The sequence below is a fragment of the Ipomoea nil genome, unplaced genomic scaffold (assembly GCF_001879475.1).
Source record: "Ipomoea nil cultivar Tokyo-kokei standard unplaced genomic scaffold, Asagao_1.1 scaffold3069, whole genome shotgun sequence".
Classification (NCBI taxonomy): domain Eukaryota; kingdom Viridiplantae; phylum Streptophyta; class Magnoliopsida; order Solanales; family Convolvulaceae; genus Ipomoea; species Ipomoea nil.
In genome coordinates, this window is record NW_017619497.1 from 142013 (window position 1) to 162510 (window position 20498).

Genomic DNA, 20498 nt, shown 5'->3' on the forward strand with positions numbered 1-20498 from the left:
AATATTATGATATGTCATGAACTGAATTTTTGTTTTTGTTTTTTTTTTGTTTTTTGTTTTGTTTTGTTTTGTTTTGTTTTTTTTTTTTTTTGTTTTGTTTTGTTTTTGTTAGATTAAATTGTAGATTTTTATTTAATTTTTTTAAAGTTTTTTTGTTAATATTAAAAAGTTTAACGGGTTTAAACAAATTATTATGTTATATTAGCCTAAAACGTCTTAAATGTGTATATCGTATCAACTCGTTAAAATATCAATGTCCATCTTCGTATTTGTGTTAATAATTATAACCCATGCATTAATTTTAATGAGTTATATTTGTATTTAGCTTTATTGTGTTTATGTTAACATGTTAATAAACTTGTTTATATGAGTTGTCATGTCTAATAATTTTTATAATTGGAATTATTCTAGCTATATAGTCCAATAAAATTTTTCTTTTTAATAAAAACTTACAAATTAGAGGATATATATATAGTGAGGCCTAGATGAAGAAGGGTGCAGAACATGTGGATGGGTTGTGCAAGGCCCAGTGGTGCAAGGCAGAGAGGAGAACAGTGTAAAGAGGAGCCGAAGGGGGAGGCAGGCGCCAACCGCTGTTGACGTCCCGCGGGAGGCGCTGGTGAGCGCAATGGCGTGGTCTGCCACCCCCGGGGTATCGGATGCACGTGGGCGCGGCACGCGTGCTGCACTCCCTTGGGTGCGGTCGCCTGTCTCATCCTGGCCCTTGCGTGTCTTCTTCCCCGTATTCTTCGGAGCACTCATCAGGTTGGCGGCTGGTGGGGTGGTTGGGACCGTTGACAGACGTGGAGTACGTGGGACGCGTGTCAGAAAGCGAATGGCACCCCCGAATGCCGTACACATGGAGGGTGCAGGAGGGTCCACTAGCAATATAAAAGGAGGGAGGGGGGATCTGGTCTAAGTAAAAGCATCCATTAAACACTATTTCCACTCCTGGTCCGGTGGTCTAGTCTCCTCCCTCCCTGTTGGTGTGTCTAGGTTCGAGTTTGCTTGGTAACATTATTAAGCTATTTTACTCTATTTATTTACTAGTCCTTTGGTTATTTATTTGCTAATCCCTCAATTCCTTATTCTGTTATATTTGCCCCTAGTTCTTTGATTATTTAGTTATATATTCTTTGGGCCGCCATTTTGGGCTTTGTACGCATTTCTGTTGGGTCTCTCGCCCCAATAATAAAAGTATCGTTCTTTTATTCCGTTCTATATTTTCTGTACCCGATTTATGGTGGATCCATCCCAATAAAATCATCAAAAGTAATAGTGATTTTAAATTAAAATATTATAATTTATAAATTACAATATATAAAGTAAAATATTACAATAATATATTTTATTATAATAATATAATAAAAATTATTATACATATTTGGTCTAAGGGAAATTAAAAAAGTTCTATAAGTACAAAACTGTCCTATCAATAATAAATGGAAAACAAAATATCAATGTTGAGCAAAAACAAAAAACTTTTACCTCAGAAAAAAAAAATTTCCATAGACCAAACACTAAAAAATTTAATTTCCCTCAAATTTTAAGAAATCTTATTTCTTAAAAAAAGATTTTCATCTAATCAAACACCTGATAGTGACTGTAATGTCCTTTGTATGGCGTGAAGCCATGGACCAAGAATTCAATGCTCTCATGCATAACCACATATGGTCTCTAGTTCCACCCACTATAGGTATGAGTATTATTGGCTGTAAATGGGTGTTTCGTACGAAGAGAAAGGCTGATGGTGCCATTGAAAGGCATAAAGCCAGGCTGGTTGCAAAAGGTTTTAATCAAGTTCCAGGCCAGGACTTCTTCGACACATTTAGTCCAGTGGTAAAGCCTACAACTGTAAGACTCCTTCTATCTCTAGCTTTATCATCTGGGCAATCTATCAAACAGCTAGATGTTCATAATGCTTTTCTGAATGGTAATCTGGCTGAAACAATTTATATGAAGCAACCCCCTGGTTATATTGATGCTAACTTCCCGAATCATGTTTGTTTGTTAAAAAGATCTCTGTATGAGTTAAAACAAGCTCCCAGAGCCTGTTTAATCGACTACATACGTTCTTACTATCAGTTGGCTTTCAAGCATCCAAGACAGATGTCTCTCTGTTCTATTACTCTAAAGACTCTGCTTTGGTTTATCTATTGGTGTACGTGGATGACATTCTTGTAATGGGAAGTGATCAGGGTATTATATCTCAGCTCTTATCCAAACTGTCTGCTACATTCAAAATCAGAGATCTTGGTGAACCAAGTTTCTTTCTAGGTATTGAAACCAAGTTTCTTCCAGATCTTGGGATTATTTTATCTCAACAACGATATATGAATGATATTTTAAAACGGGTTGAAATGTCTGAATGCAAACCCCTTTCTACACCTATCTCTGTCTCGAAAACTGTCCCATTCAATTCAGATCTATATGATGATCCCACACAGTACAGGAGTCTAGCTGGAGCACTGCAATATCTCACTATCACACGACCTGACCTATCCTTTGCAGTTAATCAGTTATGTCAACATATGCATGCTCCCACCATGTCACACTGGGAGCAGCTCAAACGGGTACTCAGATATGTTAAGGGAACAGTTGATCGTGGTTTACGCATATGACGGTGCTCATCTAGAGACATTCATGCCTTCTCTGATTCTGATTGGGCTGGTTATCCTGAGGATCGAAAATCCACGAGTGGTTTTGCTGTTTTCTTGGGGAGTAATCTTATATCATGGGTTTGCAAGAAATAGAGAACTGTTGCTAGGTCATCCACTGAGGCTGAATACAAAGCTCTTGCAGATGTTTGTGCTGAAGTTCTATGGATTATGTCATTACTGTGTGAGATACAGATTCCAGGTATTTCCATTCCAAAATTATGGTGTGATAATCTAGGAGCTACATATGAGTGCCAACCCAATCTTTCATGCGCGCACCAAGCATGTGGAGATTGATTATCATTTTGTTTGTGATCGAGTAGCTTCGGGTGATATCCAAGTCAACTTCATCTCCACAAAGGATCAACTTGCTGATATCTTCACCAAAGCTCTGTCTGGACCTAGATTTTCTTCCCTAAGGGACAAACTACAGGTTACTAGTATACACTGTGCTTGAGGGGGAGTATTAAGACTCTATGTATCTGAGTCTGTTTAGAACTTTTTATCCTTGTTACACTGTGACTCTCTACTTCTTATCCTTATCACACTGTGACTCTCTATTGTATATATTCATATCATCTGATCTCATTGTAATCAAGTTCAGTAAATACAATATAATTAGTTCTCTCCTCTGTGACCCCAAAATAAAAATTCTACGGAGTATAACTGAGTATCAAAGTCAATTTTGTTTTCGGATTGTTTGTTATTTGATTTGGGAAAAATAGACGTTTATACGAGGGAGTGTGATTCAAGATTAATGGCCGCAGGTTTTGTGCCGACAGTGGGCCAACCGTTCTTAGTGCTGAAACAAATAATGTTGCCTCATTGGAGAGGTTAACGCTAAAATTTGTCCTCCTACGTGGTTGGTAAAAGTGCTTCCAATTAAGAAAATTATAGGAAATATTTTAATAATTATATAACACATAACAACTATAGAATGGTAATAGCTCATTCCTAAGAATATTATTTTTGGGAATAAAACTCTTACCAAACAAAGGAATATACCTATTCCGAGGAATGCTATTTCATTCCAAGCCTATTCCACAAACCAAACATGCGGTTAAAGTACTAAATTTAATTGGAATAAGGGTCAAATAGGCCATCGAACTGCACACGATAAAACAATTAGGCCATTGAACCTAAAAAACCAACAATTAGGTCTCTAAACTAATCAATTTCAAACAATTCTTCCAATTTGAAGGCTTCCAACAGGTCAACAGGTCATCTCCCAAATTAATTATTTTTTTAAAAAATAAATTTTAAAAATTAATTATTTTTAAATTAAATTAAAAAGAAAACTGGAATCCAGCCGGAGACGGCCGTCTCCGGCTGGAACCAGTTTTTTTTTTTTTTTTTTTTTTTAATTTAAATAATTAATTTTTAAAATTTAAATTTTAAAAAATAATTAATTTGGAAGGATGACCTGTTGGAAACCTTCAAATTGGAAGAATTGTTTGAAATTGATTAGTTTAGGGACCCAATTGTTGATTTTTTAAGTTCAGTGGCCTAATTGTTTTATCGTGTGCAGTTCGATGGCCTATTTGACCCTTATTCCAATTTAATTTAAAGGGATTAAATTTTCAAAAGTGAAACAATTCAGGACCAAAAAATATCGCTTTCCCTATATATATATATATATATATATATATATATATATATATATATATATATATATATATATATATATATATATATATATATATATGTATATTTTTTTTTAATACATTTTATATATGTGACCAATACATTCTTTACAATACAAAATTGGAACCGCACATTTCTAAATAGGAACTAACAGCTTCGAGTCCGTAGGTTTAGGAATATGAACTCGAACCATAGGCTTCCAGTTTCGAACATAAATTCCATTAGGTTCGAGTTTAAGTTTGATTACAACATAGAAAATTCGATTTAAATCGTACTGTAGTATTTAGTGTTGTTAGCATTGTTTAAATATATTAAGAACAACTCAAACATTAAGTTTTGTGTAGCCTTTATACGATACCTCTATCTCCCGCTCTTTGGTACATAACTCTCATGAACAATCAACATATTCAGTACTTAACATGGGCTCAAATAATAACATTTATTCAATTACAATGGCCAATTATTTATAATCAAATGCTATGTGATACCTCTCTAACTTAACATGTTTTCAATAATTATTGATGTTACACAGTGTGATACCTCTCTAACTTAACATGTTTTCAATAGTGATTGATGTTACACTTGTTATAACATCCCATCAATTATAATTGAGTTAATACTCAAAATTGTCCTCGATTATAGTGGTTTTTTTCCAATTTTATCCTAAACGACTTTGGTGTCCTAAACTAGTCCCAGACTTTTGTGTTATTACTCAATATTGTCCTCCGTTATCTAATCCGTCAAATGGGTGTTAAGTACAAGGTTAAATATGTAATTTCAATTTTGGTTTTCTAGGCCTTCTTATTTCACCGCGCCAACAACAAGGTAAAAAATATTTTGATCAAGGATTTCCAACCTTGCGACTGCTCTGCTCAAGCAATAATTCCCCAGAAATTCACCAAGTAAATTCGTCAATCTGTGTTTATCAAATTCGTCAATCTCTGTTTATCAATTTCGCCTTTATGTGTTCATGGGTTTATCTATTTCGCCTTTATGTGTTCATGGGTTTATCAATTTCGCCAGGTAAATTCGCCCAAAGAAAACCCTAAGGAAGCAAAGCAAATTTCTTCCCTACATTGCAATGGATTCAAGACGACGAAAAAGGGGCGAATGCACTCCGAAATATGGTAAAAATTTTGGTTTGTGTGAGCTTATATATGAATATGTATGTACTGCCAAAGCATAAATTAGTATTTAATGAATTTATTGTGAACGTGCTAGTGTTGGGGTTTAAATATGAGCTTGTGCTAATGAGAGTTGGATGTGGAAAATGGAAATCACAGCAGATTACTTCTCTGTTGAAAATGGAAATGGAAATTGAATCTCACAACAAATTGAATCCCCAGTTTTGGAGAAAAAAATTAGTATCCATACCTCTGTTGTCCGTGATTACTTCTCTTGAGTTGGAAATTTAGTCTATTCTGAATCAACAGGGCATGTGTTTCATCCTACCTACACTTGAGGACCCCTTCAATGACAGAAGTGGTAAGCCAGATCCTGTCAATTTTTTTTTTTTTTTTTTTAACCTGTTGGCGCGGTGAAATAAGAAGACCTAGAAGACCAAAATTGAAATTACATATTTAACCCTATACTTAACACCCATTTGACGGATTAGATAACGGAGGACAATTTTGAGTAATAACACAAAAGTTTGGGACTAGTTTAGGACACCAAAGTCGTTTAGGACAAAATTGAGAAAAACCACTATAGTCGAGGACAATTTTGAGTATTAACTCAATTATAATTGGATTAATTGCTATCTATTTGTCAATTACTATATGATACTATACCTCCTTCTCTAACTCAACATAAAAGACGTAACTAGGCTAGCCAAGTTAACCCAATACATCGTTATACCATGGACAAGGGTTCACCTTGCAAGGTGGACCCTGATCCTGAATGACGTATAAATTGTATATATATTTTTTTAAATATTGAAATTGTGAATTTCTAGAATATAAATTATGTTTCTAAGTCAAAACACATAACAACTGTAGAAGGAAATATGTGAATACAATACAGGGTCATCAAATTCTAATATATTAATATTGTTTACATATATGTTAACATTGTGTGGGGGGGGGGGGGGGGGGGGGGTAAATAAAATATTTTATGAGTTACAATAATATACTTTATGTGTTAAAATAATGTAGTTTATGTGTTAGAATACAATTTTTGGAGTAAGATAATGTACTTTATGTGTTAGAATAATATAATTTATGTGTTAGAATGAAATTTCTGGAGTAAAATAATACTTTATAAGTTAGAATAATGTACTTTATATGTTAGAATAATATATTTTATAAGTCATAATAATTTACTTTATTATATGTTTTTGGACCGTGTTCCACAATAATGAATGAATGCTTTCTAATCGAGCTTAACAACTCAATCATCGCAAATTATGCCATGGAATCGTGTTCACCGAGAATGGTGAACACAAGGCAAAACGACGTCGTTTTTAGGCTAAAAAAAAAAAATTCGCGGATGTGGAGTTAACGGCGCGCGTTTGATCAAATTATGAATTTTCTGTTATGAGATTATGAATTTTATGAAAGTTCATAATCTCATAACAGAAAATTCATAATCGCATAACAGAAAATTCATAATCTCACAACTGAAAATTCATAATCTCATAACAGAAAATTCATAATCTTATAACAGAAAATTCATAATCTCATGGTTCCAAAGTGAATGTGTAGGCATGGTTCCAAAGTGAATGTGCAGGCATGGATTCATAATTTATGAATGTCCGTGATTTCGGACGGGAATATGTAGGCATGGTTCCAAAGTGAATGTGCAGGCATGAATTCATAATTTATGAATGTCCGAAATTATGAATGTAATGAAAATTCATAATCTCATAATAGAAAATTCATAATCGCATAACAGAAAATTTATAATCTCATAACTGAAAATTCATAATCTCATAACAGAAAATTCATAATCTTATAACAGAAAATTCATAATCTCATGGTTCCAAAGTGAATGTGTAGGCATGGTTCCAAAGTGAATGTGCAGTCATGGATTCATAATTTATGAATGTCCGTGATTTCGGACGGGAATGTGTAGGCATGGTTCCAAAGTGAATGTGCAGGCATGAATTCATAATTTATGAATGTCCGAAATTTTTGTTCACCTCAAATTAAAGTGAAACCGCAAAATGTGAAAATAAAGAAGAAAAATCACGCAATTAATTATAAAAAATAAAAAATAAAAAAATAAAAAAAAGATAACGGTGTACTAACACCGTTAGAACCGTGTTCACCATGAATGGTGAACACGGTTCCATGGCATAACGTCTGCTCAATCATCTGCCCAAGAGCCTCACTCATCGAGCTTAACAACTCAATCATCTGCCCAAGAGCCTCACTCAACAAGTGTCTACCCAAGTATATATGTTAGTTGATCACAAAGCGTTCTCTTGGGAGGTAAATTCATCCATTAGTAGGTTCGTAGCATTTAGACCTATGCTCATTATTACTCGCCTCCCACATCTCCTAATTTCCCCAAAGGCGTCCTTAATATTAGTCTGTTAAAGCAAGTTGCAAGATTGTTTACTTTTCCTCTACTATATAAATATAAGATAAGATGTCAAGACATTTGAAAGGATCATCCACTTTGATGAGGTACAACATAGGGCAACTTATTGTGTGGACTATACATTTTGGGTTAGAGTAAATTTTAATTTCGGTCCATAGACTATTAAACTTGTGTTAATTGTAACATCTGGCTTGGCCAAATTAATAACCAAATGTGACCGGAATATTTGAAGTCAACAGTTAAACATAATTGAAAGGGTAAATTTGTCATTTCTTGTTTTCTCCGATTTGGGAAAGCGATCAAGCAGCATGGCTACTGCTTCCTTAGTTTCGGCTGCATTCAAGCACGAAATCAAATCCATCCCCAAAGTCCAGCCAACTCCCTCGTCACTACCAGTTGTCATCGCCGGGAAGTTTACCTACTACTTGTCGCCACCTGACGCATTGAATATCTCCACTCACATCATAATCGGCGCCGACACAGTCATGACTCCAGATACCGCAGTCGCACCTAAGGCAAAGAGGGGTGAGCTTGGACATGCGTATCAGGCGGAGGCAGAGGCGTCGGTGGCATCGAATCCAGTGGACATGTTGAAGAGAAGGAGGTAGGTGAAGGAGATTAGGTTAAAAGACGCTTTTGCCCTTACTATTTAAGATTAACTATTGACTTCAAATATCACGGTCACATTTGGCTAGCAATTTGGCTAGCATGACCAAAATTGACAAAAATTGCATAGTCAAGGTACTAAATTAACCGTTTTGAAAGTAAGGTGTTGCAATTAACACAAGTTCAATAGTCAGTGGACCAAAATTGAAATTTACTCTTTTGGGGTAATATAATGTAGAGTTTTAATTCTACCAAAAAAAATGTAGAGTTAATTCCACCAGAGGTCCCTTGTCTTTGTTGGCAATTTCAAATTTAGTCTCAGACTATCGTTTTTGTTATTTAACATCCTAGACTATTATTTTTTGGACACTTTTAGTCATTCTCATGACTTTTCCTATTTTTAGTAAGGGCATTTTTGTCTTTTCTTATTTTTGTTTTGTTATTTTTCCAGTTTTAATCGATTTAATTGGTTTAGAACTTTAGGTAACCTATGATTTTTAGTAACTATATCTTTCAATTGATTTTTAATAAAGTCTTAAACCAATTAAAAAGGTTGAAACTGGAAAAATAACAAAAGAAAAATATGAAGAGCAAAAAAATGCACTTACTAAAAATAGGAAAAGTCATGAGAAGGACTAAAAGTGTCGGAAAAAAAAATAGTCTTAGATGTTAAATGGCAAAAACGATAGCCTGAGACTAAATTTGAAATTGCCACAAAAAACAAGGGACCTATGATGGAATTAACTCTATAATGTATTTATGAGTTAGAATAATGTACTTTATGTGTTAGAATAATGTATTTTATGAGTTAGAATAATGTAATTTATGAGTTAAGATTAATATTTTATGAGTTAGAATAATATTTTTTATGTGTTAAAATAATGTATTTTATGTGTTAAAATAATGTATTTTATGTGTTGAGTAATGTACTTTATGTGTTTTAGACTGTACTTTATGTGTTTGTGTGGACCACTATCCATGCAATAATGATTGAGAGCATAGCCACTAAGCCCTCCAACCCCCAATCTCCATTGTTTAGCCTTTTCATTTGAAGTCATTAGTGTGTGAACCATAAATGAAAAAGTATATATTATTTGTGTACTATGTACATAAAATACATTATTTGAAAGTATATTATTAAGTATATAAAATATATTATTTTGTATATTATCAAACAATGTACATTTAATATACAAATAATGTATTTTAATATATTTAAATGTACATTATATTTAGAAAAAGTACATTATTTGAGTACTGAAAGTACATTATTTTATATAATGTACATTCAGCGCACAAATAATATACTTTTATAGTCCGTATTAAAATAGTAATTTTTTTTTGTGATTCATACAACACTGATCCATGCAATTTGCCCTTCATTTGTACTCAAACTACTTTACATGTACTACTGCATCAATAATCATGGAAGTTTGATTTAACTTAACCCAAAAAGAAATGTGAATTTTGATTGGACTTTCACCATAAATAATTAAGTAGTTCTAATAATTAAGAATTTCTATCTTGACAATTATACACTCTTGATGGCCCATCAAAGAAACTACGCACCTTCAAAACCCTAGCAGTCCTCTGAACCTTTTATATAGATCGAGCCATTGATAAGCTTAGCATCTTTCATAGTTTCCTCTATCATTTTGCTTGCTGCTCCGATTGTTTCTGTAGTTTTTCGTGTTTAATCTTACTTATAGATGATAGTTATATGAGCTGAAATTAACTCTGCAGTAGTGTTTCAATGGATCCGTGTACAATAAGCCGATGCTCTGGATTCATATAATGAAGGAAGCATGGTAATGTGCACGGAGAATGAATCATTAGAGTCGTCATGTCTGCTCCCTCTGACGCCCTTCTAGGGTTTATGATTAGGGGGCCTGGATTAGACTCACATTTCATCTTCTCAAACTTATCTGCAGAGTATTTCTAAGTCAGTGTAAAATGTTGATATTTACACTAGTTTCTGGCAAGATTGATTGATCGGCATAATCTCACAGCATTAATTTTGTGAATTTGATTGAAAATCAGCCATTGAGCAACCTTGCGTGGGATTTTGAATCATGATTTTGCGGCGGTGATGGATGCTCCGGCATCCCTACTCAATACCCACGTCAAGCTGTTAGCCTTTGATCTGCTCACTCTCGTGCCGAATTCTGTAGATCAAACCTCGTTCTCCTGCAATGGCGTTTGCCTGTGTCGGGTGGAGGCTGTGGGCGTGGTTGTAAGCCGCGAGTTCAAGCGGGAGGTTTTTGAAATTTGCCGTTGATGACACTATTGGTTGCATTCCCTGCGTGCTTTGGCTCAACCAGTTGAGCTCTCCGTATTTCTCTTGCAGAAGCACACCAGATGTTCGAGCAATTGTCGAAATGGTTGCCAAAAGTTTGCCTCCGAAGAGTCGAAATCCGGCAAAAGTCGGAAGGAAACCCGCCGGAGACTTCTAAACCACCCAAATTGATCAACACAACAGCTCGGCTCCGGCGATCACAAGTAATGCCAGTCCAGTGAGGTCACGGCGCACCAGGAGCCGACTCGTTCCAGTCACTGAGTACGCCACCGTTATCACCGAGTTGGCGAGTCTTAACGCGGAGCAGAACAGCCACATCCTGGCTCGAAGAACTCGTCGGAGTAACCAAAGCAGCAGAAAACAACAGTACGATCAACAAACACATCATAAAATCCATGGCGAAATGAAAACGGTGTTAAGCTCTGTGAACAAAATCAACGATAAAGATCAGAGAGACATAAAAATACTAAAAATCATAAAGTAAGCAATTAATGAAACGTAACAATGAAGCACCGAAATGGCGGAGGGTGGTTGGCGGCGAACGGTTAACCGACTGGCCGCTGGGTGACAAATGTAACGGAAAGACAATGAACATTGATAATGCGTTCACATTGACAAACCAGAAGTGATATATCTGAATAAGGAACATTATCGGCCGAGTTGTCAAGAAAAACTAGGGGAACAACAAACCGCCGTTGATCAGCCGTGTAGATAGCAAAGTGACCGTTGATCAGCCGTGTAGATAGCAAAGTGACCTTTGCTAACCGCAGATGATACACTACGATGAGTGACTTTTGCTAACCGCAGATGATACACTACGACATTCTCCATCGTTTTGCCTAGGAAACGAAATTCTCTTCTTTCTAATGGCGACAAATTTCTGCCATCTCTTAGTCAGTTGGATGAGTTTATACAACATAAAGGCCCCATATCCATATGTAGCATATTGGTATGCCTTCCCTGATTTTCAACAACAAATTCTATCCTCAAAATAAAATCTTATCCACCCACCTTAATATAAGTATATATGTATGAATTTTCATCATCAAACACTATCAATTCATCCCATACTTCAAAGTCTCCCTACAAAATCAATCTCTTCTTTTCTCTCAATCAACTGAAGTAGTCACTATGATCAGTTCTCTGAGGAAGTAGATAGCTGCAGTACGTTAACAAAGGCCATTTTGTAATCTACACAGTTGATCAAAAGCGGTTTGTTATTCCCCTATCTTTTCTTGACAACAAAATCATCAGTCAATTGTTGGAAATGTCAGAAGAAGAATTTGGACTTCCAAGTGATGACTTATTACAGTACCGTGTTATGCAGTCTTCATGAAGTACATTGTTTCACTACTTAGCCGAGGTGCAACTCCAGAATGCTTTGCTTGTACGTATCTGTAACTTCAAACCGATGCTCTTCAGCTTCATTGCATCAAAGTTGGAGAAATCAGCCATTTCTTATTTGCTGACTTCATTGTCAATATTTTTTTTGTAAACTATAGAAATTTAGAGATAGCTGATTAACTAACTGCAAACTGGGGTCACTTTCCAACCTTACTGCAAACAAATTGACATAATTGATCACTCTAATAAACTCTTTTCAGTGTCCATATCAGATTATTGAGAGCAGAGAATAAGAACGAGAGAAACTGATATTATTACAAAAGAAGGCAAAAGAGTACAAAGACTTGGGTTCTAGCACATGGTCCCATTTGTTCTTCGCCACTAGGGCAATCTGCATAACCCTAGCCCAATCGCGGTAATAGAAGCCAGAGAAGGGAGGAGAGATGAGAATCAAGTTTGGTGCTTCACTCGGATGAAGATGATAAGGGCTATCCGGATTCAAAGTCATAGAAGGTAAACCTATCGGTGTTTGAGGCAGAGGATTTGTTGAGGAAGAAGCCGGTGCTTTAGGTGCCGGCGGCAATGGCGACGAAACTGTCATTGTGAGACTCTCTGAGTAGCTGCTGAGTCTTCTAATAGTCCAGCTTTATTTATTTATAAGTTAATTCTACTAAAGGCCCCTTGTCTTTAGTGACAATTTCAAATTTAGTCTAAGATTATTGTTTTTTGGATATTTTAGTTTTTTTTTTTTTGAATGTTTGGATATTTTAGTTCTTTTTATGAGTTTTCCTATTTTTAATAAGGGCATTTTTGTCTCTTTATATATATATATTTTTTTTCAATTTCAACCGGTTTAATTGGTTTAGGACTTTACTAAATAACGGTTGAAAAATATGGTTAATAAAAATCAGAGGTTATCTAAAGTTCTAAACCAATTAAACCGGTTGAAATCAGAAAACTAACAAAAGAAAAATATGAAGAGGCAAAAATGCCCTTAGTAAAAATAGAAAAAAGTCATAAAAAAGACGTATCCAAAAAATAATAGTCTAAGATGTTAAATGGCAAAAACAATAGTCTTGCACTAAATTTTGTCACCAAAGACAAGGAACATCTGTGGAATTAACCTTTATTTATTTATTTATTCTTGATACATTAGGCTTCCCGGAAGAGATGATGCGCAAGTTGTCCTTAACTCCTTATCGTTGAACTCCCACTCTATTGATGAAATAACGATTTTAGGTCAAGTGATCTCTATCACTTAAGCTAATAGGACTCTACTCTAATTTTTTATTTTTTTAAACAAGACCCAACTTTAGTTTAATTGCAAGAACCATTAACCTGAGGGTAGTTATCATATCGGTGAAGTATATGCAATTATTAGTGGATTCTAGGAATTCGTTGGTGCATATTGAGGAGTGGTTGTTGCCTACAAATTAAAGATTGACCAGTAGCCCAACGATCCTACTTCATACCATTTCCTGTTACCCAAATCCAGCTTATAAACATCAGTCCTCATACAATGCAGCAAAATATTTCTGCCCATCTATATCACTGTGTATAATTTTACAATGGGGATACCTGGCTCAACTATACTAATATACCTTTCTCTCGAGGCTTATAGTACATGTAATCTAATTCTAATCAAATACAACTCCTTAGATTTTTGTTCAAATTCTAATAAAAACTCATTATCACAATATTCATTCTTCAAGACTTGCACATAGCCATGTTGCAATCAAGGGGGGAAGTAAGGATAAGGAGCATATTGCACCAATTATTTTGCTAAACAGAGTATTTTACACAACCATTTTCTGGCAAACTAAGAAACGAGGCAAGAGTCATTGTTTACGAGGGTACTCGAAGTTTTACAAGAGTATGACTTGCTACCAAATTTCTAGTCTACGAGTTCTTCAACTCGATCTTAAGTAGATAATGTCAAGCTGAGAAACAAAAACCACATTTACATGTCTACCCTCCAACTAAGTACAAAACAATGCTCCCTAAAGACGACAATAGGGAAGGATAATATTGGGAACTTAGCTTGTTGATACATCTACTAGTACTAACAACGAACACCTAGGAAGATTGCAAACATAAATAGGACAAATTAAAGCACAAAGTGATGCTAACAGCCACAAAGTAATGATAGTGTCATGACTCCATTGGCACCATTGACACAGAGTTGGGTTCACTTCCGTGTACCCTCAAAGTAATGATTGTGTCGACAACACTCGAGGCTGCAGACTCCAGCACGTTGAAAGTTTGTAAATCCTGTCAAAAGAAACATCTTCTCACCATCAACTGCTGCATGCATCGGTCATATCTTGCCAAAACAATAACCTATTAAATGAATATAATTATACAATTAGTAGTAACTACCAAAACAAAAACCACATACTTATTTGGTACCTACTGCTAAGAGAGAATCAAGTCTTGCCCCAGTTTGGGTAAGACTTCCCATGTTGAGTGCTAATCTTTTGAATACTGAGGCTTTGAGACAAGTATGTATGCCAATTGGAAAGTTCCTGAACTCTGGGACTTTGAATTTCACAAGGCCAAGATATGCTAGAGTTAAGGTAGAGATTAACTTGTTAAAACCTTGAGTGCATGACATTTTCATTGGCTTTTCTGAGGAGCCTGGGGAAGAGGACAATGGTTATGTGCAGATGGTCATCTATGAGAGAATTCCACAATATTGCACTAAGTGTTTTAAGCAAGGACACTCTATTGATGTTTCTAGGTTAGCTAAGGCTGTTGCAGGTTCTGGAACAAATAGGGCTGCTAGAAAAAGTAACGAGAATGTAGGAAGTGAGATGAGGATCTGAGGGGAGGTATAAATGGAGCAGGGGAGTAGTAAGGTTGGGGAGGATTGGCAGCATGTGGTAGACAAAATCAAGAGGAATTCCTAACAAAACCATGAAAATCCTTTGTAGAACCAACCAGGGTCACAATAGAATTTAGGGAGTGCTAAGTAGAACCAAGTTCAGGCTAATGAGAAAGGGAAGGGTATTCTTATTGATGAAGAGGTGGGTGAAAAACAAAACAATGACAGGGGTGAGCAAGCTAGGTTCAAGGACCCTCTGAACTTGAGGGCTGAAAGAAATGTTCTGATTGAGAGAAGTCCTTTGAATATTGGTAGTTTAGAGATGAGTGGGGGTGTGGGGAAGATATGGAAGAGAAGGAAGGGGTAGAGGAGTGAGTGTAGGCCAGGAAAGGGCCGTGAGGGAGGAGGGCTGAGAGTGTATGAAAATAAGGGAACTGATTTGAGAGAGGTCTAACATGGTGCTATGGCGAAAGAGGGAGTTATCATGAAACTTTCTATGACAGAATACATTCAACATTGAATGATATTGGCAATTTGGCATCATTTTACAGGTAAATAGCACAAATATAAAGCTCAGTATTAAAAAAAAATGCCATGGAATAAATTCTAATAGGCTCAAGTGTCAAATCGCACCATGAACTAATTGCGATATGTCATGCCGCACCCTGATCTTGCATAAGTGATTATTCAATTCACAAACTAAAAAATTTTGTCCGCCTAGCCTTTTTTACACGTTTCCCTGTTACTTTGATGACATGGCGGACTTATTTTATTTGCTTGGTCAAATAAACTGATGAGCTGTCTTCTTTCACTCCTTATCGTCGACTTACTAGAGCTTCAGCTTCAACATCGTGACTCTCTGATTTGCGAATGATTTCTCAATTTTTGCCAAAAAGAAATCAACAGCCCTTTCATTCTTCTCCCAAATTTGATTATGAATTCTTCGTATTTTTCTTGGATATTATGCTTTAATTTCTGTGATTACTGGGAAATTATACTGCTTTCTTCTTCCAAATTCCACTGCTTTCTTGCAACGATTACTTAGAGGGCGTTTGGTTGAAACATGGGAATCTGAACCGGGATGGGGTTTTAGCAAAGTAGCTTGTTTGTATGCGATTGAGATGGACCGAGCCCGTATCTTGGCAGGGCAACCCGGTTGTTCGCAGCAGGTCGACAGTCTGGGTGGAAGGCAGCAGCGGCGACCGGTTGCGGTGGCGGGGTGCTCGGCTCCATGGTTACGTTCCTCTCCTCGTCGACGACAGCAGCTGGAAGCAGAGCAAGTTGGCAACTTCCGACGGTGGCGGCTGACCAGCGTCGGCGGTAGCGGAACTCGGCAGTGGCGCGGCTGGACCTCTCCTCAAGGAAAGATGACTGATCATAATAAATAGGAGAGAAGAAAACATGGATGCAATCATATTGAAATTGGTAAGTTGAGATTTGCTGCTCTTGAGGATGAAATAATCTTCACAAAACAATAATCCTAAAATTAATTAAGGCCATAACTAGCAATGCTGATTTCTTTCATTAATGTTGTTCCAATTTGTTGCTACAGCTTCAAAATTCAGAATGTGAGATGCTCCAATTCGTTGTTGATGTTGTTGCGTTATTTTTTGTTTGGGAACAATTTTCGCATTTTCTATGATATTTCCATATTCCGTCTCAGCAATCACTGATTTTACTGCAATATTTTGTGTATTTGTTGCGTATATTTTGTTAAAGGCTCTGGAGATACAATCGTTGTGGCTGATTGCATATGATTTTGAACCTTCAGATTGATTTATGAAGATTTTCTGAAATTTCCAGAATCCGACGACACTCAGGTCGCCGGAACACTACCTGCCGCCGGCCACAACACGGATGGCTGTAAAGTCAAATTTTGGGTTATTTAATTAAACTGCTGAAATGACTGCCACATCTACAAAACAAAATACATGCCAAAAAAGGCTAGGCGGACAAAAATTATTAGTTTGTGAATTGAATAATCACTTATGTAAGATCAGAGTGCGACATGACATATCGCAATTGGTTCATGGTGCTATTTGGCACTTGAGCCATTCTAATATGATACAACTTGTGAATTTTATGTGTGATCATATTGCCCAATAGTTTTATTGTATTCAACTCAAAGAAGCCTATCAGAGCTCACTGCTCACCTTATCTATCAAGAAGCCTATCAGATTAGTCCTCTATTCGTGCTCACCCTATTAAGAAGCCTATCAGAGTTCAGTGCTCACCCTATATGAACCACCACAATTTTAGTACGAAAGATACTCAACAAATAACTAGGTTCTGGGAGGGGCAGGGGGCGCAGACAACTATTTATCCCTGAGGTGCAAGAGGCGCAGGCCCTATCGTGCAGGAGGTGCAGGCCCCTAGGTCCAGAAGGCGCAGGCCCTTAAGGTGCAGGTGCACAAGGCGCAAGCCCTTGAGGAGGCTTTGGTGCACGCTTTGACTTGCTCTTTTGGAAAGCCTCACAGGTTTTTAGGTGATGTCCAGCTGGTTTATGCTTTCCAAATTCTTTTGGTAGTGGCAGTTACTGCACTCAAAGGTAAGTGGCTTTTTGTCATTTTTTGTTGCTAAAATTTTCTGCTATTGTGCTTGAAAAAGACAGTAAAATCACCTAGACATAAATTCTCAGAGGGAAGTAAACACAAACACTCTACAAACTATAGGATCTACAACTAATGAAGATCAAGTTGCATCACACTTCCATTGACTAGTTGGCACACAGCTCAGGTAGCGGCACCAATGGCAACGATTATACCCATTCTCTCCGCGAAACAGCATAACCAAACCTACTGTAAACCCTGCTATCAGTAAAACCAGAGATGCCAACCACAACGCATATTGATAAGGCTTGTACTTGGATTTGACACGAATCTCGGGTGGAAGATTCCTACATTCTATCCACCCTAACTGAGGCCGGGGCAGCAAGACAAAGCCAATAAGGAAACCCGTCAAGAATCCACCGATGTGGGCAAAATTGTCAACGTGTGGCAGGATTCCGACTGCAAGATTTAAGACCACTATCACCAGAAGTGTGAGTAAAGCAGCAACCTTGTTGGTATAAATTGACCAATTAGTAAGAAGCTTAGAAAGCATCGCTCCAAGAAGCCCAAAAAGAGCCCCTGAAGCACTAACAGATACACTCCTCTGTATGAACAACGAAAAAAGCACACTCCCCCCAAATCCTGAAAAGAAGTAGACAATTCCAATCCGAACAAAGCCACATTGCTGCTCAAGACGAATGCCAATAATCACAAGACTCATCATATTTACAATCAGGTGAATAAGACCAGTGTGTAACCAGATACATGATATAAGCCTCCATTCTTGATGATGATGCACAACCTTTTCCCACTCAAGACCACCCATCTTCCTTAATGTGGAAGCAGAAGGGCCAAAAAGAGGATTCTGATGGAGGGGCTGGAAAGAGAAGCGTCCGAGAAAGCTAGCCATACAGCCGTTGGTATGCTTAGGACAATCGTTGACGTACAAGGTAACGACGAACACAGGGATGAGCCATGAAACCCAATGGCTGTCTCCGTCGTCGCCGTCGATCGCCGCCGCGTAATTGCCTCCCCTCTTCTTCTTCTTCTTCTTCTCCCCCGCGCTCTCTATATCAATATCGTTCATCCTGTTTTGTCCCGGTCGCTTTTTGTCCTTTTTGCCCATCCTGTTATAAAAAACAAATAGCTTCTTAATGTTTATTTAAATTGGAAAGTTTAGATCTTACCTAAAGTATAATGCAAACATGTGCGTAATTAATAAGCTGTAAAGGTTTGGTCTTTTGCAAATAGTTAAAATGTTTATTTGTGTTTTAATTTTTTATTTTTTATCAAAGTTCAGTGTTGACTCTACCAAGAAGCTTATCAGAGCTCACCCTATCAAGACCTTATCTATCAAGAAGGCTATCAGATTAGTTTTCTGCTCGTGCTCACCCTACTATTAAAAGCCAGTAAACCTATCAGAGCTCACCCTATTAAGAAGTCTATCATAACTCAGTGTTCACCCTATCTATTAAGAAGCCTATCAGATTAGTCCCCTACTCGTGCTCACCCTATCAAGAAGCCTATCAGAGCTCACCCTATCAAGACCCTATCTATCAAGAAGCCTATCAAATTAGTTTTCTGTGCTCGCCTAACTATGTCTATCAGAGCTCACCCTATCTATCAAGAAGCCTAATTATGCATATCAGAGTTCACCCTATCCATCAAGAAACTTATCAAATTAGTCCTCTGTGCTCACCTAACTATGCCTATCAGAGTTCACCCTATCTATCAAGAAGCCTAACTATGCCTATCAGAGCTTACCCTATCAATGAAGAAGCCTATCAGAGCTCACCCTATCTATCAAAAAGCCTATCAGACTCACATGTATCTGTGTCTATTTATTTCTTAATATATAGAACAAGAGTAGCAGTAACATAATTAGCATTGATGATGCTGGTACACAAAGGGCATGGTCAGATCTAGATGAGGAGCTCTTATAATGTATACTCACACATTAAGTTATTGGGGATTATTATACTTTTCAATCTGTATATAAATCTTGGAAGTCCATAGCACCACTTACTCGTCCATTGTTGCCAACACCACTCGAACATGCATCACCATGTGACATAGATTCATATGAAGCCCTGCATCTAATGTACTTGAACCAAAAAACTAGTTTGTTCAATTTTTATGATCCAACTCGCAATATTAACTATTCACTTAACATTCCTCAATTGTTGGATGATGATATTGGTGAAGTTGAACTTTTTTATGCAAATCATGGTTGGTTGGTGCTTGCTAAAGGCACTAGATCTTATTTCTTCTTCAACCCTTCAACTAAGGTTAAAGTAGACTTACCAGAAACACCATTTTCATGGATGTGTTTTTCAGAATCACCAACTTCTCACAATGGTCAAATTGTTGGTATTTGTAGTATTTTTTCACATTTTATTAGTGAAAAATTTGGGTGAAGATTCATGGTCAGTGTACCCACAATTAGAAAATAATATAAATTTTGTAGGTTCGTGTTGCACACCAGTTATTCGCAATGGACATATGGATATTTTAAGGGAATCTGGAAATTTAGGGAAGCTCTACATTCCAAAAGGACATGATGACTACATTTATTATTGGGATATTATTGGTAAGTCACACCGACAACAATTTAAAAATTTTCGAGATCGATTCCTTTTAGAAAGTGATGGAGATCTAATGTGTGTTGCAACTCTTGAGGAAGGGGATTCTAAAATGGTTTGGCAAAAGGTTGAGGATTTGAAAGAAAAAACTTTTTACGTTTCTCCCAAAGATATCATTGTCAGAAGAAGCAATTGTTCGAGGAACTAATAATAAGATATATTTTCCAAAATTTTATGATGGCAAAGGAGTGTTTTATTGCCTTGCAACAAAGAGGTGACATAACTTTTCACAATGTTTTTCGAGTAAAGACTATTATAACACAGAGGAATAGTTAAATGTATTTGGACTAGACTTCCTAGTATTTCTGATTCATGAAACTTGTAATAATGTATGATGGATACTAGAAACAAGTTTTAATTTAACTTGGAATATAAAATATTTTAGTTTAATTT

At 36.6% G+C, this 20498-nt stretch overlaps 1 protein-coding gene across 1 annotated transcript; it reads right to left on the bottom strand.

The window, feature by feature from the left end:
• Positions 1 to 17492: 17492 nt before the first annotated feature.
• LOC109164717 (RHOMBOID-like protein 2) lies at positions 17493 to 18589 on the bottom strand. Its single transcript, XM_019313265.1, has one exon. It carries the CDS (start codon positions 18587 to 18589, stop codon positions 17606 to 17608), a length of 984 nt encoding a protein of 327 aa, XP_019168810.1. The 3' UTR covers positions 17493 to 17605.
• Positions 18590 to 20498: the final 1909 nt, after the last annotated feature.